A 26,909-nucleotide genomic window follows, 5' to 3' on the forward strand; every position below is an offset into this window, starting at 1 on the left:
GAAATTCTTTTTAGTTGTTTTACATTCTCTTTGCCAAATTTTTTATTTGGAGATGTTCTGGAGGCTTTTTTCTGTACGTTTTGTTTTTTGAGAAATAATGTCCATAGAAGGAGGTATCTCTGGAGTGACCAAGAAACCAATATATAGATTAAAGTCTTATTCGAATGAAAAAATCCTAAGGAGAATTTTTCAGGGTGAATTGTCCACAAGCAATTTTACAGAGAGGGGGGATTCTCAGCGAGGAAAGAACTGCCGGGAGGGAATTTGACGGGGGGAGGTGCACTTTACTTTGGATGAAATTTCCGCTGAGCAGTTCCGTGAGGGGGAGGGGTATATTTCATAGAAAGTGAGCCAGATTTAGCAGAATTATTCAAAAACAAACAGAAATTATGCTATATATGAAAGAGTGCTCCTCCTCAATACCTTGTTCTTTACGTTAAAATTTGACTGTTTACTAAAATTAAAGAAAGAGGCTTTTAATTAGAATAGGAAGATATTTTAATAGAGCCAATAGCGTTAGCGCAAAGAGCAACGTATGAAGGAGGGGTAACCCTTCATATCTGAACTAACTCTTCCAAAACCAATCAGCCTTGTGTTTTAATTTTTCATGCACTGGGAGCCAAAATCAAACCAGCATTAGTTGAAAAACGTTCAGAAATTAAATAAAAACAAATTTTATTAACTGAAAGTAAGGAGCGACGTTAAAATTTAAAATGAACAATAATTATTCCGTATATGAAAGGGGCTGTCCCCTCCTCAACCCCTAGCTCTTTACGCTAAAGTAACGTAAAGAGCAAGGCGTGACGGAGGGGACAGTCCCTTTCATATACGGTATAATTGCTGTTCGGTTTAAGTTTTAATGTCGCTCCTTACATTCAGTTTAAAAAAAAACTTGTTTTTATGTCTGAATCTCATAAAGATAATGCGTTTTTCAGTCCATGAAGAGCAATATATGTTGCAATTGCATTTGTCTGGTTTATATGCAAAACACCTCAAGAGACGACAATTGATAAACAAGAGAGCAGCGAAGAATTATTGTATACAAAGTAAGGTTTGGAAGGGATAGTCAATAGTGATAAATCGCAAGGGGTGGCAACATGATTGGATGATGTTTGGAGAGTTGGGGAACCAAATTTTTTTCGGGGTGGCACATAGATTTCTGGGGAAATCCTTGAAAATTTGGGAATAGTGCAAGCCCTGCTTGATTTCTAATCAGGAAAATCAAAATACTTGAACCACACGAGAAAAGAAAAGCTTCGACTTTGCGGTTGATGCAATAAAGAATTGCCGCAAAATTAATTCAAAGTCAACCAAACACCGCCGCCTCTTCCAGCGGCATGCCAGCGACGTTGTGACACTTCAGTGGCGGTCAACCAAGCCTCTCGTTGGCAGCGTTTGGTTGATGCGCCGGCGTGGTGCTGGGGTCTAGGTAAGACACAGAGCGCTACAAACATCAGAATCAACTTAAGAGCACAAGTTATGTCATGGGAAGATGTGTTTGAAATCCCCCTTTGCCCCTAACTCAAAATTTTATAAAATTATACTTTAGAAGATTTTCAAATATTTATAAAGTGCTAATAAATAGAGTTCTAAAAAAATTAAAATCAACTTTAGAGGACACGTTATACCACTGGACGAGGTTTTTAAAATCCCCCTTCCCCCCAAACTCAAAAATTTCCGAAATTTTACTTTAGAAGCTTTTTTAAATATTTCTACAGCACTACGAGAAAGAGCTCTACAAGTGTCAGAATCGACTTCAGAGGTCACGTTATATCACGGGAAGAGGTTTTTCAAATCCCCCTTCACCCGAACTCAAAATTTTACAAAATTCTAATTCAGAAGCTTTTTTAAATATTTCTAAAGCGCTGAGACATAGAACGCTACAAACAGCAGAATCGACTTTAGAGGTCAATTCATGTCATGGGAAGATGTTTTTTAAATCCCCCTTCCCCCCAAACTCAAAATTTTCCAAAATTCTACTTTAGATGTTTTTTTTAATATTTCTAAAGCGCTAAGACATAGAACGCTACAAACATCAGAATCGACTTTGGTAGACAATTTGTGTCATGGGAAGATGTTTTTAAAATCCCCCTTCCCCCCAAACTCAAAATTTCCCAAAATTCTACTTTAGAAGCTTTTTAAATATTTGTAAAGCGCTAAGACATAGAGCGCTACAAACATAAGAATCGACTTTAGAGGAAAATTTATGTCATGGGAAGATCTTTTTGAAATCCCCTTCCCCCAAACTCAAAATTTTCCAAAATTGTTACTTTAGAAACTTGTTTAAATATTTCTAAAGCGCTAAGACATAGAGCATTACAAACATCAGAATCAACTTTAGAGGACAATTTATGTCATGGGAAAATGTAGAGGACAAATTATGTTATGGGAAGATGTTTTTCAAAATTTTCCAAACTCAAAATTTTCCAAAATTCTACTTTATAAGCTTTTTAAATATTTCTAAAGCACAAATAGATAGAGCGCTACAAATATCAGAATCGACTTCAGAGGACAAATTATGTTATGGGAAGATGTTCTTGAAATCCCCCTTACCTTTCATCCCATTCCCCCTTCATACTCTAAAATCTGGTTGATAATTTGAAATTTGAAAAGCCTTATTTTCCACGGGGGTATTTTGATTTGGGGGAGGGCGATTTTAAAAACCTCTTCCCGTGATATACCGCGGCCTCTTAAGTCGATTCTGATGTTTTTAGCACTCTATGTCTTAGTGCTTTAGAAATGTTTAAAAAGCTCCTAAATTAGAATTTTGGAAATTTTTGAGTTTTGGGGGACGGGGGATTTCAAAAAACATCTTCCCATGATATAAAGTTTCCTCTGAATTCGAGTCTGTTGTTTTTAGTGGTCTATCTATTAGTGTTTTAGAAATATTTTAAAATCTTATGAATTAGAATTTTGGAAAATTTTGACTTCGGGGGGAAGGAGGATTTTAAAAACCTCTTCCCGTGAGATAACGTGTCCTCTGAAGTCGATTCTGATGTTTTTAGCCCTCTATCTATTAGTGCTTTAGAAATATTTTAAAAGCTTCTAAAATAAAATTTTGGAAAATTTTGAGTTAGGGGGGGAGGGGGATTTTAAAAACCTCTTCCCGTGATATAACGTGTCCTCTGAAGTCGATTCTGAAACTTGTAGCGCTCTATCTATTAGCGCTTTATAAATTTATAAAAAAGCTTATAAAGTAGAATTTTAGAAAATTTTGTGTTAGGGGGGAAGAGTGATTTTCAAACCAACTTCCCATGATATAAAGTGTCACATGAAGTCGATTATTAAATTTTTAGCACTATATCTCTGAATGATTTATAAATATTTTAAAAACATCTAAAGTAAAATTTTGGCAAATTTTTAGTTAGGGGGGAAGGGGGATTTAAAAAACCTCTTCCCGTGATATAACGTGTCCTCTAAAGTCGATTCTGAAACTTTTAGCGCTCTATCTATTAGTGCTTTATAAATATTTAAAAAAGCTTCTAAATTAAAATTTCGTAAATTTTTTAGTTTAGGGGGAAGGGGGATTTTAAAAACCTCTTCCCGTGATATAACGTGTCCTCTGAAGAAGATTCTGATGTTTTTAGCACTCTATCTATTAATGGTTTAGAAATATTAAAAAAGCTTCTAAAGTAGAATTTTGGAAAATTTTGAGTTTGGGGGGAAGGGGGATTACAAAAACATCTTCCCGTAACATAATTTGTCCTCTGAAGTCGATTCTGGTATTTGTAGTGCTCTATCTAATAGTGCTTTAGAAATATTTAAAAGGCTTCTAAAGTAGAATTTTTGAAAATTCTAAGTTTGGGGGGACGGGTGATTAAAAAAACATCGTCCCCTAAAATAATTTGTCCTCTGAAGTGGATTCTGTTGTTTTTAGCACTCTATCTATTAGTGCATTAGAAATATTTTAAAAGCTTCTTAAGTACAATTTTGGAAAATTTTGAGATTGGGGGGAAGGGGGATTTTAAAAACATCTTCCCGTGAGATAACGTGTCCTCTGAAGTCGATTCTGATTTTTGTAGCACTCTATCTATTAGTGCTTTAGAAATTTTTAAAAAACTTCTAAATTATTATTTTGTAAAATTTTGAGGTTGGGGGGAAGGGTGATTTTAAAACCCTCTACCCGTGAAATAACTTGTCCTCTAAAGTCAATTTAGAACATAGTAGGTATCTAACTATTATTGATTTATAAATATTAAAAAATTATAATAAATAAAAATTTTTTAAATTATTTATTTTTGGTGGAAGTGGTATTTTAAAAACCTCTTCACATGATATAAAGTGTCCTCTGAATTCGATTCTGATGTTTTTAGCACTCTATCTATTAATGCTTTAGAAATATTTAAAAAGCTTCTAAAGTAGAATTTTGGAATATGGAATATGGTCAAATATGGCTCTGAAGCATGGACGCTCCGAAAAGCGGATGAAGATTTGCGAGATGTTTTCTAGAGAAATTGCTTAAGGATTGTTCTGGGTACCCGGCTGACGGACCGTATGTCAAACAATAGGCTATACGAAAAATGTGGTTCAATACCACTATCTAAGGCTATAATGAAAGAAAGGTCGAGGTGGCTGGGTTACGTTGTTTGGCGTAAGGATCACAGATTTCCGAAAATTGCCCTTTTCGGGCATCTGTCTAGGGCTAAACGGAAAGCAGGTTGTCCTCGTCTGGGGTGGGAGGACATCATAAAGAAAGATTGAAAGGAAATGGGAACTTCGTGGGCGGGTGTAAAAAGGGAGGCTTTGAATACATTGGAGCGGAGGAAAAGCGTGCGTAGCTGTGTTGGCATCAGGCGGCTTGGTGCAGCGATGAGTTGTTAGTAGTATTAGCAGTAGTAGTAAAAAATAAAAAAAAGTATTTTTCAAATGACTGCGTGAAAATTATGTTGGGAGGGGGAGCAAAATATATTTTACAAAATCTAAGAGGGGACAATTTTTGTTTTATTTGTTCCAATGAAAATACTAAAAAAATGTAAAAAAAACTAACCTCTCGAAGTGTTCTTAAAATGAAACAAAAATTCTTTAAAAAAACATAAAAAGAATCAGCAAGTTCATTAGAAACAAAAGATTTCCTGGATATGAGGGGGCTACCACCTCCTCGACTTACTCTTTATTTTAAAGTTTAACAAGTGCTTACAGGGCCAGATAAAGGGAGATTGGCCCAATTGGGCCCCGCGTTTGGAAGGGCCCCGCGCTGCCATCAAAATGAATAATTGATTTTCGAAATTTAAAATGCTCTTAAAAATTCCAGTAAGCATTGTTTCTGGAGAGAGATCATTTGCCAGGCTACAACCAATAAAAAAAACTATATCATATGAACAATAAATTAGGAAAGACTAAATAGTTTAGCAATTATGTTGACTGAAAGGTGCTACATCTACATGCTTTTGTACTTAATAAAAACAATATTTAAAACAAACCTTTTTTTATGCAAAACTGAATTATGTATACAAGATGATATATAATGTCATAACCGTAGGTTATAACCTTAAATCATAATTATACTGCTGTGCACGCCGTCAGTATATTACAAATCAGTATATGTCAGTATAACCGTCAGTATATGTTAACTTACAAATATTTAAAAAGCTTCTAAAGTAGAATTTTCGGAAATTTTGAGTTTGGGGGGAAGGGGGATTTCAAAAACATCTTCCCATAACATAATTTATCCTCTAAAGTCGATTCTGATATTTGTAGCGCTCTGATATTTGTAGTGCTTTAGAAATATTTAAAAAGCTTCTAAAGTAGAATTTTAGAAATTTTTGAGTTTGGGGGGAAGGAGGATTTTAAAAGCATCTTCCCGTGATATAACGTGTCCTCTGAAGTCAATTCTGATGTTTTTAGCACTCTATCTATTAGTGCTTTATAAATATTTAAAAAGCTTCTAAAATATAATTTTGGGAAATTTTGAGTTTGGGGGGGAGGGGGATTTCAATAACCTCTTCCTGTGATATAACGTGTCCTCGGAAGTTGATTCTGATGTGTTTAGCACTCTATCTATTAGTGCTTTAGAAATATTTTAAAAGCTTCTAAAGTAGAATTTTGGAAAATTTTGAGTTTGGGGGGAAGGGGGATTTAAAAAACCTCTTCCCGTGACATAATGTCTCCTCTGAAGTTGATTCTGATGTTTTTAGCACTCTATCTTTTAGTACTATAGAAATAATTTAAAAGCTTCTAAAGTAGAATTTTAGAAAATTTTGAGTTTGGGTGGAAGAGGGATTTCAAAAACATCTTCCCATGACATAATTTGTCCTCTAAAAACGATTAGGTTATTTTTACTGGTCTCTCTTGTCAAATCCTTTCCCTAATTAATACAGTTTAAATGGTCTTATCAACACAGAGGTGTTTGGCATGTACCTGCTACCCTCAAGGGTTTCTGATAAGACAAGTGTGACATCACAACAAACCTGGTTTCATATACCATAAAGAAAGTTGGCATGGGTTGAAAATTAAATGGCTAAGGATTTAAATAGAATTTTGTAAAATATTTTAATGAACAAGGTTAAAAGCAGAAGTTGTGTAAGATAAGCAGTGATTTATATTTATGATAGTAATATAGGATGAAATATGAGTTAAAAACAACTAGTAATGTGCAGTAATTTACCATTATATAGAGGGGGGATGAGTGGAGGTAGGTACTTCAAAGTACCTTCCCGGGACAAACCTTAGCATGTACATCCATCCCTGAAAGTTTCATTTTCCTAACCCAACCCCTTTCCAAGATAGCCAAAAGTAACTAAAGTAGAATTTTGAAAAATTTTGTGTTTGGGGGGAAGAGGATTTAAAAACCTCTTCCCGTGATATAACGTGTCCTCTGAAGTCGATTCTGATGTTTTTAGCACTCTATCTATTATTGCTTTAGAAATATTTTAAAAGCTTCTAAAGTAGAATTTTGGCAAAATTTTGAGTTTGGGGGGAAGGGGGATTCCAAAAACATCTTCCCATAACATAATTTGTCCTCTGAAGTCGATTCTAATGTTTTTAGCACTCTATCTATTAGTGCTTTAGAAATATTTAAAAAAGCTTCTGAAGTAGAACTTTGGAAAATGTTGAGTTTGGGGGGAAGGGGATTTCAAAAACATCTTCCCATAACATAATTTGTCCTCTGAAGTCGATTCTGATATTTGTAGCGCTCTATCTATTAGTGCTTTATAAATATTTAAAAAGCCTCTAAACTAGAATTTTTGAAAATTTTGAGTTTGGGGGGAAGGGGGATTTCAAAAACATCTTTCCGTAACATAATTTGTCCTCTGAAGTCAATTCTGATCTTTGTAGCGCTCTATCTATTAGTGCTTTAGAAATATTTTAAAAGCTTCTAAAGTAGAATTTTTGACAATTTAGAGTTTGGGGGGACGGGGGATTTCAGAAACATATTCCCATACCAAAAATTGTCCTCTAAAATTGATTCTGATGTTTGTAACGCTCTAACTATTAGCGCTTTAGAAATATTCAAAAACGCTCCTGAAGTAGAATTTTGGAGAATTTTGAGTTCGGGGGTAAGGGGGATTTTAAAAATCTCTTCCCGTGATATAATGTGTCCTCTGAAGTTGATTCTGATTTTTTTACCTCTCTATCTATTAGTGCTTTAGAAATATTTAAATAGTTCCTAAAATAAGATTTTTGAAAACTTTAAGTTTGGGGGGAAGGGGGATTTAAGAAACCTCTTTCCATGATATAATGTGTCCTCTGAAGTCGATTCTGAAATTTGTAGCGCTCTATCTATTAGTGCTTTAAAAATATTTAAAAAAGCTGTAAAATAAAATTTTGGAAATTTTTGAGTTTGGGGAGAAGGGGGATTTTAAAAACCTCTTCCCGTGATATAATGTGTCCTCTGAAGTTGATTCTGATGTTTTTAGCACTCTATCTATTAATCTTTAGAAATATTTAAAAAGCTTCTAAATTAGAATTTTGGAAAATTTTGAGTTTGGGGGGGGAAGGGGGATTAAAAAAACATCTTCCTGTAACATAATTTCTCCTCTCAAGTTTATTTTGGTATTCGTAGCGCTCTATCTATAAGTGGTATAGAAATATTTTAAAAGATTCTAAAATAAAATTTTGGACAATTTTGAGTTTGGGGGGAAGGGGGGTTTTAAAAATCTCTTCCCATGATATAACGTGTCCTTTGAAGTTGATTCTAATGTTTTTAACACTCTATCTATTAGTGCTTTAGAAATATTTAAAAAACTTCTAAAGTAAAATTTTGGAAAATTTTGAGTTTGGGGGGAAGGGGGTTTTAAAAACCTCTTCCTGTGATATAATGTGTCCTCTGAAGTTGATTCTAATGTTTTTAGCACTCTATCTATTAGTGCTTTAGAAATATTTAAAAAGCTTCTAAAGTAGAATTTTGGAAAATTTTGAGTTTGGGGGAAGGGGGATTTTAATAACCTCTTCCCATGATATAACGTGTCCTCTGAAGTCTATTCTGATGTTTTTAGCACTCTATGTATTAGTGCTTTAGAAACATTTTAAAAGCCTCTAAAGTAGAATTTTGGAAAATTTTGTGTTTGGGGGGATTTTAAAAACCTCTTCCCATGATATAACGTCTCCTCTAAATTCTATTCTGATATTTTTAGCACTCTATCTTTTAGTACTTTAGAAATACTTTAAAAGCTTCTATAGTAGAATTTTAGAAAATTTTGAGTTTGGGTGGAAGAGGGATTTCAAAAACATCTTCCCATGACATAATTTGTCCTCTAAAAACAATTAGGTTATTTTTACTGGTCTCTCTTGTCAAATCATTTCCCTAATTAATACAGTTTAAATGGTCTAATCAACACAGAGGTGTTTGGCATATGCTTGCTACCCTCAAGGGTAAGGGTTTCTGATAAGCAGTTGTGAAATTACAACAAACTTGGTTTTATTATACCATGAGAATAGTCAGCAAGGATAGGAAATTAAATTGTTTAGGATTTAAAAAGGATTTTGGAATAAATTTTAATGAACAAGGTTAAAAGCTGAAGTTGCGCAGGGTAAGCAGTGATTTAAAATTATGATAGTAATATAGGATGAAATATGAGTTAAAACAACTAGTATTGTGCAGTAAATTACCATTATATAGAGGGGGGAGGAGTGGAGGTAAGTACTTCAAAGTACCTTCCTGGGACATACCTTAGCATGTACATCCATCCCTGAAAGTTTCATTTTCCTAACCCAACCCCTTTCCAAGATAGCCAAAGTAGCTAAAGTAGAATTTTACCATAGGAAAGATAGTATTTAATCAGAATAGGCTATCTGCCCAAGTTTAGGCCCTAGGGTAAGACACCCAGTAGTTGGCCACCTGCCTATTCTCCCATAGAATCTTTTATACTATTTTAATCACTAATTTACAATGAGCCAATTGTATGTCGGAGTTTAGGCAGAATTGTCACTTGTTAGTAAATTCAAAAATAGGAGGCGCTGTACAAGTGAAACTAGCCTATTTGAATTAGTAACCTACTTGTTCAGAAATTCTTCAGAAATTTTGTTATACAAAAATTAAGTTTCTAGGTGGTATAGTACAGTAGTTAGAGTAGTTTAAATGTCAAAAAGTTTTCAAAGTGATTAAAGTGTCCAACTACTGGGTGTCTTACCCTATCTAAAATACAGGGGATATTAGGCTAACCTATCTAAGTTCATTAAGGATGCATATGAGGAGAATGGTTATGAAATTCATACAACTTTATTAGTACTGCAGGAGCACTACAGTGCATCAAAGTGTGTGAAACACAGGCTAGGCCTAAGGACTACAAAACATATCCCTAACCAGAGACTACAAAACATAGCCAACCTACCTTAATATTTCCCTTTGTTCTTTGACGATTTTTCCCGCTCATTTCTTAGCTTAGATGCTTTCACGAAATGTTTTCATTAAACTTTGATTTAATTTCTTTTTCAATTAGGCAAGTTTTATTCAAGTTGATAATTGTTTTAGTCAAGGCTATTAGGCCCAGTGTTGCCACTTGACGAGGCCGACGCCGCTCCGCGGCGTCGGCCTCGTCAAAAAGCGGTATTTCCGCGGCATCCCTGAACCAAAATGTGGTAAAAACCACGGCATGCCCGAAATTCTCGGAACAAGCTGTTTTGTATTTTTTAGAGAAAATTGGTGAAAAATCTCGCTTCAATATGAATGTTGATTCAGTGTCAAGTGAAGTGTGGTGAAGATCTGTCATAAATTTGAGAAAACACGTGCTGTCTATCCTTCTTATCAGCGGTCAAAGGTAAGCATGGTCAGCTCAGTCTGTGAAAACACATTTGTCGTTATTCGGTTTCGTCAAGCACGAAAGAGAATTAAAAATGCAGAGGTACCACAGCAGGGAAAGTCCACGGTGGGAAAACCGTATAAATGTGAAGTGAATAGTGAAGAAATTAAAAGCGATTTTCCCTTGGGCCTTCAAGCCTATCCAATAGAATAATTGATGGGTACCTAGATTCTCATATCTCAACCTATTTCGATTAATTTTTAATGAAAATAAATATCAAAAGCTTCAAAAAGGAACATTCAGATAAATAATACAAGACAAACAGACAAGATTAATTTCAGACAAATAATACAAGACAAACAGACAAGATTAGTCGGAATCGAACTGTTCACGTGTGTCACAAACAACATCTTTGGCCAGACCATACACAATGCTTTGGTTGAAAACGTTACAGTCACGAGAAGAGACACTAGCCTTCACTTTGAGTACACACTTGACTAGTCCAGGTTCTAGCTCTAGCACTGAATTACCCGAGTCAAGCCCTCCTTTAGAATTGCGCTTAAGGCCACACTTGGTTTTCAGTGTTGCCGAAAGAGTCACTGCACTCAGTCGGTTTCGCTTATCAGTTTTCGCTTCCTTGAGCAAACTGAAGAGACGCTCGGCAATAACGTTTGAGAAAGGGAGTGAGAAAAAGTACTGAACCATTTTCCCGACATTTGGGAACATCCGACTACCATTTGGTGACTTTGTTTGCAAGGTGTGGCGCCAATAAACGACAATATCCAAGTCATCTACATCAGGGAGATCGACAGTACTAGGTAGAGCTACATTCGGTATATACCGCCATTCCTGTTCTAGCTTTCCTTTATTCCAAACCACAGAATCGTAGTAGTCGAAGAACTGACGAAGACTAGGAACTTTCAGTTCATAACTAGAGCTTGTAGTAAGCAAGTGTACCAATTCGTAGATCTTTTAAGAGAATTGAAAACAGTCAAAAATTTGTTGAATACCTTCGATGTAGAAATCCCTCGCGGTGCAACGAATTTGGAGACTTTCTGCTACAAAATGGCCACTGGTGATTCTTGTTTTGAGCCCCACAAGAAAATCCTACCCTTTGTAGCCGATATAGACATTTCTGCCGGGAAGATAGTTCACTTTGTCATGTGGATTGATGTCAAAAGGGTTGACTGTTTTAACATATGAAGGCTTCATAAAGTTCATGGCTAATGTCTGAAGAAGTTTTTCCACCTGGGTTTTCATGAGGTGAAATAGGAGTTTTTCAGACTGGAAGATGGTGTTGAACTCATTCAGCTCTCCCAACACGTACTCGACAAAAAACATCATAACCCTCGAGTATGGGTTGTTTAGTGTCATTATTACATGATCATTAGCATGCGAGTGATCATCAAGTACCAACAAGTTCCAGTACAACGTAAGAGTATCCCACTGTTTGAGAATAAGCGTGCACAGTTTGAAACGACAACCAGCGTGTTGGATCCAAAGCAAGGAATCTGTGCTGTTTCACTTGAGTAAAGACTTGAAACTTCTTGCTATATACATCTTGGCGTTTTGCACTGTGCCTGAAATGATTGCACACAGTCCGACATAGATCTTCGAGACTCTTGGACAGTTTTTTGCAAGCATTACTTGCAACTAAGGCACACAGATGGCAGCTACATTTCACAACTGTAACCCAGGGATATTTTCCTTCAACAAGTGTTTGACTGAGCGGTTTATCCTCATCATAGCATTCGTTGTGTCAGAGGAGAATCCGACCCATTTTTGTAAAGGAACACCCGCCTTCTTGACATCATCCATCACCTTCACTAGCAGGTTGAATAGACCAGAAGCTTATCCTTCGCTGCATTTGACAAGAGCGAGTAAATCTACCTGCACATTCATTGCTTCGTCACAAAAGCTGACACAAACAGCAAGTTGTTTGGCTACAGAGGAATCTGTGGTCTCGTCAATTACTACGGAGAAAAGATTCGTTTTCAGGTTTTCAAGAAGCTTTTCATGTAAATAAGGGGCCAACGCTTGTCGAGCAATATTAGTTGCTTTAGTTCTACCAAGAGTGGCCTGGCCTAGAAGATCTGGGCCTGGCATACTTTTCACAAGTTTCAGCAAGTCTTCAGAAAGCAAATAGGGTAGCTCGTGCTCAACGAGAAATGTCACTAGCTTCGCTTCAACAGTGGCAACTCTTTTGATTTTTGAATCATCAGAAAAATGAAGACTCAATGGCATGGTCTTAGAAGACGAAGTTATCCACACTTTTTTATAATCTTCTTGAGCTTTGGTCTGTTTGTGCCTTTTTGCGTTGTGTTTCCCTTTTTTACAAACGAAATCCTTTTTGCAGTAAAGACAGTGAGCTAAATATCCACTGTTTTGACCGGTCTGCACCTTTCCTTTTCGTAACCATTCATTAAGGTCAGATTCTCTTTCCCAAAAACTCTTGTATCTTTGATCTGCCCTTTTCTTTGTGATCCTCGGTTTTTTGTTGGAGGATTCACTATCATCCGAGTCTTTATCACCGTCCTCATATTCCTGGTCGATATCTATCACTTCTGCCTTTATGTTGTAACACGTTTAGTCTATAAACAAGAGAAATATTTAGCTATTATGTCTTTTCTTTCATGGATTGACTTGCTGGTGAAAGAAACGAACCTGCATTAGTTTAATTTCTTCCAGCACCAGCCTGCTGAGAACCCTTTGTTCTTTCCGGATAAATCCTTCGCCGGGAATCCGGCTGAAGTCGGAAATTTGGCAGAAGTAAGGCAGGAAGTTTTGATTAGTTTCGTCAAAGCAAATATGACGTCGAATCCCAGTAGATATGACGTAAACACACATATGTTGCGTTTTTACTGATACCCCTGTTACCACGGTAACTGCGGATCTGCAGTTAGTCGTTTTGCAGTTACCGTGATATCTGATATACGGTTCACTGCAAAAACGACTATTATATTGCCGAAATTGCACTTTTTAAACTGATATCCAATTACATAACTAAGTGCTGAACTTCTTTCTCACCAATTTGAGAAAATTCGATGAAAATGGGATGACTTTTCAGATACCAGCTACTTGCCTGGCGAAAAATTGAAGCTCAGAAACAAATTTAGTGTATCTCATTACCCCAATTTTCAACATATAGTCAACTTCAAATAAAAAAATACGTATAACAAATTATCTGATTTCAGCCGGATTCTGGACAAAATATACGTCGGGCTTAAAAACGATTGCCATATACGGCTTCAGCATGCCCTCTTACCCCAACATCAAATATCTTATCAACTTCAAATAAAACTTTTACTTTTAACAAACTTTCCGGTTTGTGCTAACAAGGAAATTGCTAATTTCGAAAACACAGTCGTTTTTTCTCAATAATAATCGTTTTTGTCTGCATAAAACAGTCGGTAAAAATGACCAGCCAGTCGATAAATACCTCCCCCCCTCCCACACATTTTGGCTAGTAACGGTTCTTACGACACCTAGGCTACTTAAATATAGGTACTACTTACCATCAATGCCATCAGACAATCCTGTGAAATAAGACAAGTCTGTCTGGTCCTTATTGCTAACTTGAAAACACTTTCGCTGAGCTGACAGAGGTCATAAAGTCATGAGATGAGCTGAGAAAATCAAACGTCAAAGTTTTGTCAAACCCGCAAAAATAACTCAACCCCCTTCGAACACACTGGCCTCCCAAGGGATAAGCTGCCGACCGCCGACGGGTCATTAATTAAGGTCCGTAGTTGACTTCCACGAAACGAGTCGGACGTGTCTTTGAAATCCCCATTTTATGAAACAAAGATATTTGCGAAAGATAAGAAACTTAAAGTTGGACAAATTTTACATACGGGAACAAATGCGGTATAAAAAGCCATTTCGCCGCATGATCAAAATTTTATGCGGCATTTCTCTCAGAATCGCGGCGTAATGCCACCAAATGCGGCATAAGTGGCAACACAGATTTTGCCCTCTGTTTTTTCCCTTTTTCTTCTTCTTCTTGTTCAGTTAAAGGCTTTGAATAAATCCATTTTACTTTTCTTATAGGCAGTTCATTAGCGCTGCAACTGCCCTTCCAGGATATAGGGCTGACATCAATAGGCCCGTTTTTTAGCACTAAGTTCTTACATCTTTCTGCAAAGATTATCGTTTTTTAAATCATCTTTGATCTAAGATCTTACAGCTCACTGATGTTAGCAAAAAGTGTGAAGACCGCCACTGTTCTGCCATACAGAACAATGATGAGAGAACTTTGATGATCTACTCATCATTGTTCTCGGACTGCTGATCAGAGCAGAATGATGAAAGACGTTTGCACAAAAATGACAAAATATGTAAGATCTTTGTTCAAAGATTTCACTTTTAAGCGTTTTCTGACAAAAGATGTAAGATCTTAGCACATTGATGAGTGAAAAAACGTCCCTAATATCTCGAACCATCATCTGTAAAGGGCTGGGCACACGCAGCTGATTTCGGGAACCATCAGTGGACAAACGATAGCACTAAGAAAAATTTGTTGAAACAAAACTATTATTGCGCATGATTTTCAAAACAAAAAATCATGGACTCAAATAGTCAACTGGAGTTTATTAATATTTGTATATTGATCTCAGCTTAGTTCTCAGTTTAGTTCTCAGCTCAGTAGCGGGGTCTTTCACCACAGACATCTCTGGCTGACTATTTATTTGTATCCCTATTTCTTTGTGATGATCATGATGAAAATCGGCGCTGATTTTGTAAATCGGCGCCGAAAACTAGAAAGTTTTTGAAGCTTAAGTCGACGTCGATTTCTTTTAAAACCGGCGCTGGTTTGGAAATCAGTTCCAGAAATCAGCTACGTGTGCCCAACCCTTAAGTCCAACCAAATTCAGTCCCAGATTTTGTATACAAGTCCAGAGGACATTGTCCGTCACGCGACAACCCAAAGTCAATCCAATCTTTCATCCCTTAATTCTATGACTATCTACCTTAGTTCTGCCCTAGGAATGACCCATGAAGTGACTTATCTATTAACAAATGAAATGACGTCATTTTTATACAGACCTAAAAAGGGCTTATCCCATAGTTACCTCTCAATTACTCGAACCATATGTCTTGGCTTTTTCTACAATTAGCCATGTCTTGACTCTTGATGCCTACTGCAGAATACTTGATTTTAATTTAAAATCAACGGACTGTAAGTCTGACCGTAAGTTTGCCGTCTGTATGTCCAACCGAATTCAGTCCCAGATTTTTCATACAAGTCCAGTGGACATTGTCCGTTACGTGACAACCAAAAATCAATCCAATCTTTCATCCCTTAATTCTATGAGTTTCTACCTTAATTTTGCCCTAGGAATGACCCATGGATGGATGATATATAGACTTATCTATCAACAAATGAAATGACATTATTTTTTTATACAATCCTAAAAGAGCTAATTAAATTCATGCTACAAACAAGCCTACCTTTCAAATCCTACAAACAAATCCTACCTTTCAAAAAGGGTGTTTATTTTCCTTTTACTCTGTTTTTAAATAGCAATTACACCTAAGCATTCCAAGACCACTTAAGTTACCGAAGCAAATTTTAATCCTTCTAATCCCTTGCAAAATATTCATATTTATAAAATATTTTTGATACCAAATGTATAGATTTCTTCTGACCATTTATGTCATTATTAGATAAACCTATGTTTTTTTCAAACATTTTCCCTAGACAATGTTTTCCATGTTTAAATTACTGCAATAACTCGAGCCTAAACGTTACTTTTTAAAAATTTTAAAAATCCTCCCAAAATATGCAAATTCATAACAATATATACAAAATCAGAACCCTTGTGTAACTCAACCCCATCCGACTAAACACCTGAGCAGCTCAACCCTATTCAATTCATCCTCTATGCAACCCAACCCCCATGCAACTTAACTCTCATTTAAGTTTCCTGAAGGGAGATTTCTTGAGTGATGATTGCATCTTGGGTGTCAATTTCTTCGCTACTACGGCTTTTTCGCCAATAGTTGGTTTCTCAAAAACCTTGGCAGGGTTCTTGTTGTCAGTCATGAGCTTAATAGCCTTTTTGGCTGAAGTTGACTTCTTAACTGCAGCAGGTTTTGCTGTTAACTTGACGGAGGTTTTCTTAGGTGTGAGCTTCTCAGGCTTTGCAGTCTTTGTTTTTTTGGGTTATAGGCGTTTAATCCCCCGCGGAAAATACCCCCCCCCCCCGAGTAAAACAAGGCTTTCCAAATTTGAGAATTTTGATTGAGTTTTTTATTTCCGTAGGGGGGAGGAATTTTGTTACTTGTGTATTATGCGCCACTCACTTGAGTTAACGCTGTGTAAAATTCGAGAACACGCCAGTTTTTACGTTAGTTTATTCGTTACTTTAGAAATAAATTTGGGATATAGATTTGTATATTAGAGGGGAGGGGTAAAGTATAGCGGGTCTTCATGCAAAATGAGTTTGGTACAAGTATTCTGTATATTTGATAGATAGACTGAGAAGTATATTTTAAAGCCAAATATACGGCTATGAATACAGTAAAATAACATAAATGAAAGGGAAATATAACATAAATTTTGATCAGTGATCATCATAAAACTACTACTACTACTACTACTAACAACTCACCGCAGCAGCAAGCCGCCTGAGGCCAACAGAGCTACGCAAGCTCCTCCTCCATCCCAATCTACTTAAAGTCTCCGTTTTTACACCCACCGACGAATTTCCCATTTCACTTTAATTCTTTCTTTATGACGTCCTCCACCCCAGACGAGGACTACCTGCTTTCTGTTTAGCCCTAGACGGTTGGCCGAAAAGAACAATCTTCGGCAATCTGTCATCCTTCATCCGCACAACGTACCTAGCCGCCTCAACCTCTCCTTTATTATAGTCCTAGAGAGCGGTATTAAACCACATTTTTCGTTTAGCCTATTCTTTGAAATACGGTCACACAGCCGGGTACCCAGAACAATCCTTAAGCAATTTCTCTTGAAAACATCTAGCAAATCTTCATCCACTTTTCAGAGCGCCCATGCTTCAGAGCCATATTTGACCAACTGTAATCACTGTAGCTTCTAATATTCTAATCTTGGTTTGCAGACTTATCTTCCTATTTTTCCAAAAAATTTTTACTGTGAAAAAACACCCTGAGCCTCGACTATTCTGCTTTTAACATCTTCACTACTCCCACCATCTTTACTAATAATACTACCAAGGTAAATGAAGCTGCCCACCTGATCAACCTTATCATTACCCAACGTCTCCTTTTAATCTTCACTTATTCCTAGTCTTAGTGACTTAGTCTTTTTAACATAAACTTTAAAACCTATTCTAGCACCCTGAACTCGCAAAACTTTTAAAACTTCATTCATTTTGCTCACACTTTCATCTAGGATGCTTAAATCATCAGCATAATCTAAGTCCAGGATACTTTTTCCTCTCCATTTGATTCTGTGTTGGGGTTCCACCCCTGCTTCTTTTCTTTTCAGATAAATGACTCATTTTATTTTCTGTAATTATATTTGCTTATAAGATAATTTTAATCCTAAGTTGAATTCTGGTTGCTAAGTTAGGTTATTTCGCAATAAGTAAGCTTTGAATTAAATTCTGTTTTGGACTTTCTGGTCTGAACCATTGAAAGGTAAAGTTAAGAAAAAGTAGAATGGATTTTGAATGGGGATCGAGAGGATTGGCTAGGCCAAGTGAAGGTCCATCCCTATGAAAACTTTCTGTACAGAACGAATTTTTCAGTTAGTTTACATTTAGACCCCGTTTGGGGAAGCCTATTCTTTTTGTTAAATGTGACCTTTGGAAGATTACAAGTAAGATATTTTCTACACATGTGTACTAATTTTCCAGGAACCAAGACAGGGTTGGAACAGAGTCACGAGATACCTTCATTATTATATTGACGGGGGGGTCGTTACCTCCAAGGAGATAGTTAGAGATTTTAGTGGTGACCCGGGTTGGGTACACACTTGGCCTTAAAGTGGCCATTTGACCACTCGATCACGTTATCATACCATGGGGCAGGGTATACTGTAAATTGGGTATTGCCAAACCCGATATTTACAGAACCGGTGTGGTAGGCGCGGGCATCCCATCATAATATTTGGCGCCGTCGCGGGCTTTTCCCTCCAGTAAGTGGTGTAGCACCATTTTTGCACCAATAAGTGGTGACACCCGTACCTTACCACACCAACACTGGTAGCAGCAAGAAAGGTCCTATCAGTAAACCTGATAGTAAAAGAATTCCGCATTTTCGAAGAGACAAGTTGAGTCAGCCTACATAGTGGCCTATTGTGGTTACATATAAAAAAAAATCGCAAAGAGAAATTTTTTATATGGGCTGTGCCTAGTTAAATAATAATAAGTAATAAAATTGAAGAATCAATATACCACGCGAATAATTAACTTGAGACAAGGGAGGCTGCGCCGCCCACATAGAATCAGCAAATTAAAACGCAACAATTTTTCACGAAAAGATAAAAAGAGACTATGGTAAAAGGATTTTCATTTGGACGCAAGACATTAAGTAAACCTTGAAGTAATGGCGGACAAACGGAGAATTCAGACAAGATCTACCGCGGTAAAACAAAATATCGTATTCAGACATACAATTGCATGCGACTCCCGCTGGAAATACCCTAAGAAGAACACCATCAGATAGAACCATGTATCACTCAGGGGGTGAAATAGACGTTTCTGACGCTTTTGAAGGGGAAATATTCAAAACAAAATCAGTAATAGAGCGATCTCCGGTACAAACCGTGGAGGAAGAAAAGAGTTTAAAGCAGATTCAAACATAATTATTCCCAGAGAGAGAAACCCAGACAAAAGAAACAGTGGCGATAATACATGAAGAAAAGTCATTATATGAAAATACGGGTAAAGCAAAACCAACTCACCCTGAGGCTGATAGAATAGCTAGAGAAAAAAAAGGAAGAGGCTGATAGAATAGCCAGAGAACGAAAGGAAGAGGCAGATAGACAGGATAGAAGAGAACTAATGCAAATAATTACAGGGGAAGAATTGCCAGGAGCCTCGAAGATCGTCAACAGTAAATTTAATGCATGCTGTAAACTTTCAACCAATGAAAGAGAATAAAGATGTACATTTGTGCCTCTACCACTTTGAAAAAAACCGCGGAATTAAATGGATTGCCGAGAGAAAAATTGTTTACTAAGGATTACCAATGCACTTCTCAAAAGATTTTAAAAGACTAAAACAAGCCTTTTTTTGAAAAGTTTCAACTCTACCCCGAGCACTTTCAAAGAAGGTTCAGAAGCGAAAGAAAAGGAGACAACGAAACTTATAAGGATTTCGGGTACAAATTGAAGGATTTGTGTTTAAAATGGCTAGAGTTAGAAAATTATAGCATATTAGAAAACCGGGAAGAGATAAAAGAAGGAATTACAGAATTAAAAGATAAAACAGCAATAGATTAATTTTTAAAAAATACCCAAATAGAATTGAAAATACACTTGAAAGAATAGAACACCAAAACAAGTGAAGAAATGGCGGAAATTGCAAATAGGTGGACCGAAATAAGAGAGGAAGTTGAGGACACAGACATATTTCAATATAGAGAGTATAACAAAAATAGGCACTATAACACAGCGGAGAATTAACTTGCTATAACTGTGGTACTACGGGCCATTTTGAAAGAAACTCCCCCAGTAAACATGACCAAAAACCACATAAACGACAGCCTGGGCCTTGACCCATAATAAGGAAAAAAATTACGCATTTGCAGAGTCGCATAAAATATACGGAAAATTGAACGGGGAATTAGTTGAAATGGCAATTGATTCTTGCAGTGACCAAACCTATGTGCGAACTGACCTAGTAAATAGAACGGAGATAGACCATAAAAATAAAATTAAAACATTATGTTATTATGGAGACAAGCACCCATGCCCGTCTGCTTGGGTTAGAATAGAAATTGCAAAGAACGACGATACAATCCAAAGAAAAAACGATAAAAGTAGGCTTAGTACCTACGCTAGCAGTGGATGTTTTAGCAGGAAACTTTGGGAATATCGGAAATCTCCTATCGTTAAAAGCGACTTCTTTAACAGTGGGAAAATTACAAAATTACACTAAGACGGAAAAATATACAACTTCGTTGACTACGGAGGGAGGTAGACCGGCCCATTAAACAAAGTCGGAGGCTGTGCCGCCCTGTCGAAAAAAAAAACACTTGATACTCGTGTTCAAAATGTTGATAATCCACAAAAGTAGGATGCGGAAGTAAACAGACCACATAATATTGAAAATAAGACGCGCGAAAATGATTTTTTGGGAAAATTTCGAGAAAATGGAAAACTTGAGAACAGTTTTAACGAGTGTGAGACGCCAAAAATGTTTGCCAAAATGAAGCGCTGATTGTAGCAGAGAAAAAAGGAGACGAAATTTATTGTACGCGCCTTTCCTCGTAAAGTTCGAAAAATTTTAGTACAATATGAAAAACCAAATGTCGGAGTTCCGTTCCCGTTTGATGACGAAATATTTATTTCGGCGGTAAGAATAAAGAAAACTAAAAGGGAGAAAAGAGAAATTAAACGGAGCTACAATGAAGAAATGCAGTCAAAGATGGTGGAAAATGGAGTATAATTCAAATTTAATAAGGAAAAAATTGAGAAAAGTGATAAAGAACAAATAAATGCAAAAAAGAGACAAAATTTGGAGATTCAACCTGCAGTGGCGAAAAATAAAATAATGTTGGATGGGCTGTGCCTTGATAACACAAAATAATAGGGGGGATAAAGAGGTCCAAGACCCATGGGGAACAAAACAAGATTATTACAAAATAGAGATGAATGACCTACAACGAGCTTGAGGAAAGTTTGGAGATATAGAATGTCGGGTTGGATTGGAAAAACTTGGGAAGGAATCTGAGATTAGTATTATCAACTCAAAAGAGATTTTGATCCTTTATGAGGGGGATGAATCCCTTGGGGAAGATCCCCTGCGGGAAGTCGCGAAAGATAGCCCTTTTCCTCAATGCACAACTGGCGGACACGTTGTGATCCCTTTACCAAGGTTTGCCTCTCTGATCTGGAGTCCTTGGGGGATACTCTCTCCCAGTCACTTCACATTTCACCCAAACATTTGTCCTGTAACCCTGTTCATTTACTCTTCATGGGAACCGACAATTATTTCCGGCAAATTGTATTCAGTGGGAGATGTATCCAAATTTCATCTTCGAGTAGCATCAACGCATATTCTTCATTTGAATATCCCAGGGAGGGAACTCAGAGTGAAGTGATTAGTGGTTCGCTCAAACTTTTAGCTGATTTCCCTACACCCTTATCGTTTTCACAATTTGCATTTTCGGCCTTAGATTATTTGAAATTATCCCAAGGGGCAATTTATAGTTTAATTGAGATGTGGAGTTCTTTCCACAGATAGAAATTAAGAGGCTAGTGCAGCCAATTTTTCATGATGGCTGGCGTCATCGAATGTGCCAGAAACTGATTCTATGCTCCTCTCAAATGTAAATTCGTGAGAGCGAGAAAATTTGTGTTTTTGATTGTGCTGCGCACGATCATTTTCTGCGAATCTTGGGGACTTCAACTTTCAAAACCAAATGCGGATGCTATACGATAGAGACCATGGTGGTTCTACGGTAAAGACGTATGGATAACGACAGATCCTGAGCCAAGCATGAATGGGGATCGAGAGGATTGGCTAGGCCAAGCGAAGGTCCACTACTATGAAAAGTTTCTGTACAGGACGAATTTTTCAGTAGTCTACATTTAGACCCCGTTTGTGGAAGCCCCATTCTTTTTGTTATATGTGACCTTTGGAAGATTACAAGTAAGATATTTTCTACAACTGTGTACTAATTTTCCAGGAACCCAGACAGGGTAGGAACAAAGTTACGAGATACCGTCATTATTATATTGACAGGGGGGTCGTTACCTCAAAGGAGATAGTTTTAGTTTTAGATAGATTTTAGTGGTTACCTGGATTGGGTAGACACTTGGCCTTAAAGTGGCCATTTGACTGCTCGATCACGTTATCATACCCTGAGGCAGGGTATATTGTAAATTGGGTATTACCAAACCCGATATTTATAGAACCGGTGTGGTAGGCGCAGGCATCCCATCATAATATTTGGCGCCGCCGGGGACTTTTCCCTCCAGTAAGGGGTGTAGCACCATTTTTGCACCAATAAGTGGTGACGTCCGTACCTTACCACACCAACAGTCTCACATTGCATTTCCTGTGCTTCTTAAGACAAAGACCATCAAAATAATACATATCAACAGAATCGAACGCTTGCTCATAATCTATAAAACTGAGGACTAAAGGTGTTTGACAACTCAGGCACTTCTCAATTATTAGCCTAAGAGTGAAAATTTGGTCAACACATCCTCTACCTTTTCTAAAACTGCACTGTTCTTCTCTTAAAACTTTGTCTACGGCATCTCTCAGTATAAAAAGTATCATAGTACTAAGTAATTTACTACCTACAGAGACCAGACTAATGTCTCGATAACTATCACACTCACTTTTATCACCTTTCTTATAAATTGGCTTAAATAAAGTTTTCCTAAAATCGTTAGTTACTTCCCCTTTTCCAAAAATCGTATTCATAATCTTCAGTAACTTATGTCTAACCTCAGAGCCACCGTATTTAAGAAACTTATTTACCCCCTATCAGCATCCGGAGCCTTTTTATTTTTTAATCCTTTTAGTACTGTCGCTAATTCTTCCTCACAAAACAAATATTCCTTCACATCGAAGGTATCACAAACTTTTTCATTTTCCTCTATATCTTTTCCTGCAACTCTTATCTCACTTAAGTAAATTCTCAAAATGTTCGGCCCTTCTCTCTTTAGTTCTTTCCTTATCGCTATTTGTGGCCCCATTTCTATCTTTAACTGGCCCAAGTCCGGATTGACTACTCCCTCTCAATTTATTCATATGCCAGTACAATATTTTACTACTATGCCGTCTAGCTGCATCTTCCAGATCCTCGGCAATTTTATCCATGGCCTCCACTTCACACCTCCTTAGTTCATATTTCAATGCTTTCTCCACTTTCTTTACATTCCTTTTGTTTTCATATGATCTATCACTCTGATAATTCTTGTACTAGTCCTTTCTCTGTTCTATTAAACATAAAGCTTTTTCACTGATATTCTTAGCTGCAGTTCTAGCTTTCTTCCCTAAGTCACCTTCAGCAGCTTCACAAATTATTTTTCTAAAATTATTCCAACCATTTTCCAGATTATCAAATTTTAAACTCTTAAGTTTAGCATTCAACTGTTCCTGGAATGTTTTTCTCAAATTCTCATCCTGGAGTCTTCCAACATCATAACTTCCCGGAGGTAGTTACCATTGCGATATTTCAGCTTTAAATTAACCCTTGACACTACCAGATGGTGATCTTTACTTCTAACATCAATAACAGCACTCCTATAAACCCTAGTATCTTGTATTGATCCTGCCAGTCTTCGGTTTACTATAACATAATCAATAAGGTTTGCTGTCTAACCATCACGTAAATACCATGTTAACTTATGAGCCATTTTGTGACCAAACACCGTTTGTTTATAACTAGATTGTTATACCTACAAAATTGCAAAAGTCTGTATTCATTATTGTTTTCTTTTCCTAAACCAAATTTACCTAAGCTAGGATACCAACTATCCCTATTTTTACCGACCTGGGCGTTAAAATATCCTAGTAAAAACATCATATTTCTGCCTGGAATCCTGTCTCTTTGCTCCTGTAACTGTGAATAAAATTCATCGGAGTTACTAGTATGACCATTAGTCGGTTCAATAGGGGGCAGATACTACTATAAGTGATACACTGAATTTTTTAGTCGTAGAATAAGTAAATACTATTCTATTATTAATACTTCTCCAGCTTAAACAAGGCTCAGCAGCTTCCTTATTCATCATGAGCCCTATTCCCTGTCTATGTACCCCATCATAATATACTTAAATAAAACAATACATTTTTTTTTAATTAACAAAACTTCCCGATTCCTCGCTTTTCTTCTGTAATTTTTTAGCGGCCATACCTAGAAAGAATTTTTTTTTTTACTTCAAACTGTCCAAATATTTCACACCCCCCTCCCACTTATGAGCAAATATATAGCCCAAATAATATATTTACCAAATATTCAGTCACTTCTCTTTGTCTTGTCTCGCGCTAAGCTGAAAAAAAAAACTAACGAAGAAACCGGTTTGTTCTCAAGTTTTACATACCGTAAACTTAAGTGTGTGGGGAAAAATACACAAGTGCAAAAATTCCTACCCCCTACGGAAAAAAAAATTAAATAAAATTCTAAAATTTGGAGCCTTATTTTCCAGGGGGAGGGGGGGGGGGTAGTTTCCGTGAGGGGTATTTTTCGGGGGGAGGGGGTTAACGCCGGCCACCGGTTTTTTTGCCTTGACAGGCTTTTCAAGCTTGAAAGAACCAGTTACACCCGTGACTTTTGGGATTTTAATAGTTCCACTTGCAAGGCAACGCTTCAAAGCATGCTTTAGATGTATATTCATAATTTTTGGATCATTGCCAACCTGGATATTGGTAAGCATGTATTTGAGAATTGCTTGACGGCAAGATCCCCCTGTTCTTTCAGGCCAGCAATAGATTCGGTGACCATTTCCGTATTTTGGGTGGTTTGTAGGTGTCTTGGCCTTTTTCTACCTTTTAGGTTTTGCAGCCTTAGCTGGTTTTGGGGCATTTGCTTCCTTTTCCTTCTCGGATAGTGAAGCCATCTTCTGGGGTTCTACAGATGCTTCCTTTTTCTTTTTGGATAGAGCGTTTGCTTCCTTTTCCTCCTTGGATAGTGAAGCCATCTTCTGAGATTTTACAGATGCTGACGCAACTTCAGCTTCAACTTCAGACATTTCAAATTCCTCTCAGCTTCTCCTTTTCACTATTGCATATAAATCGTAAATGCAAGCTTCGGAAACCGCCACCCCCAGGTTAACATTTGTCTCTGAGCGCGATCTAATGAATTTCAGCAGTATTTGTTTTTGTTTGGAATGGCTTCATCCTCATTTTTGATTAGGAGATGGGGTTTTGATGAATAAAACCTATATTAATGAAAAGATAGGTAATTTTTCTATAGATCTGTATTTTTCCTTCTTGTTTCATCCATGCTAATTTGCCAGCAACTAAGCAGAGAATACTGAAAACCTGTGAAAACTAGATCTCACAAACACCTTTTTACTAAGAATTTGAATCCTTGACGTCATTTTTTTTTTCATTAGTGAATTCCAGTACAAGTGCTCTCAAAAATAGAAAACGGATGCATGTTTGGGAGCAAATTGATAACGAAAATAATTCTAAAACTTCATATAAAAGCACAAAAGGTAAATCAATGAGAAACGAAATCAAGTATTCAGGTATATGTGTCAAATTTGTATTCTAAAGAAAATGAATTCCATTCCATTGTAGTTTCACATTTCAAAAGTCAGAAATAGCGCTGTAGGCTTTACAAAACGGAGGGGCAATGTGGAAGCAAAACCGGTTTTATTTTTTTCGACCGCAGCCTATATCAAAGCTCAATATACGTGCCAAGGCTTGCTCCAGGCCCAGGATTTAGGGGGGGGGGCAATGTATGATTTCAGATATCATTTTATGGTGTGTTAGTTTTGAGGGGAGGAGTAGCCGTTGATAAAATCACTTTAGTTGTTAACCATTACGTTTCTGACTTTAAAAAATAATGCATTAAATTAAATACAAATAAAATCACTAACCAAACAAATTTTTGAAGCTCAGACAAGTGTAATGACAATAAAATATTTAGCTCTTAGTGTAAGCTAACTAATGGGTATACACTATCAAACTAAACTCTTCGTCAAAGGTATAACATCCATAATTTTCAAACATTTTCTGCAGGATTTTATAGTTATTTTTACTAACGTTATTCATATTGTACGGGTTTGAAAACTTTCAATTTTAGAATCAAAATTGAAAATATTTTAGTTGAAAACCCAGTTTTCGTACGGTCTTTACCGATTTACACAGTATAAATGATTAAAAAAAGAGTATTTTAAAATTTTTCCTTTTCTAGTCTGTTTCTTGTCTTGCGAAAGTCCTGTTCAAGCACAAAAATTCTTTTGAGGCTGTATTCAGTAATATTCTATGAAACTGTTTGTAGTAAAAACTACTTGAACAGTAATTTTATACACTAATTTCTGGTTGTTTTTTCTATTTCTAAGGCTTAACAAATTACATAAAATCCAGGTCAGATCTTGGTACCAATATGTTATTCCTTAATTACGGTTGCAACATAATGTTCTTTTTTACTCTATTTTTTTGGCAATAAATTTACACTGATTAGATTAGAATTTTAAGCCATATTGGCATTTCTAAGATTAAAACAGAGCTTTGAGGTTCAATACTCTACTCTAGCTACAATCATTTTCTTATCTTGGTTTGTCAAAATGCACTGCGCTGAATAAGTGCATCGTCTGTGTTTTAACTTTCAGCTTTATCGTCAATTCTTGAGATTATATTATGTAAGAAAAAGAATTATATATTTTATGAAAGCTCTAGCTTCAAGGTGTATTCATAACAGGTAAAAAGCCCATGTCTCAGATTGAGATTTTAAAATCAAGACATTTTAATAAAACTGAACAACAAAAATCCTAAAGCCGCTTCCGTTCCTAAACAAATTCAGACGCAAAATAATAATTGGTAAAGATATATAACATATTTCTGTGAATCTAATATCTTTTTCGTTTTTTAGAATACAATGTACGAATTG

General features: G+C 36.5%; 1 protein-coding gene across 1 annotated transcript in view; it reads right to left on the minus strand.

Annotated features, from left to right (window-relative positions):
- The window catches only part of Ltn1 (E3 ubiquitin-protein ligase listerin), a 131,814-nt gene extending 121,905 nt beyond the window's left edge, over positions 1-9,909 (minus strand). Inside the window, exon 1 of the mRNA XM_089106012.1 lies at positions 9,771-9,909. Within this exon, the coding sequence (XP_088962138.1) occupies positions 9,771-9,812 (42 nt within the window). The 5' untranslated portion in view covers positions 9,813-9,909. The remainder of the gene's footprint in view (positions 1-9,770) is intronic.
- Positions 9,910-26,909: the final 17,000 nt, after the last annotated feature.

This window comes from Artemia sp. Qi Xiang Cuo, chromosome 2 (genome assembly GCF_049724085.1).
Source record: "Artemia sp. Qi Xiang Cuo chromosome 2, ASM4972408v1, whole genome shotgun sequence".
NCBI lineage: Eukaryota > Metazoa > Arthropoda > Branchiopoda > Anostraca > Artemiidae > Artemia > Artemia sp. Qi Xiang Cuo.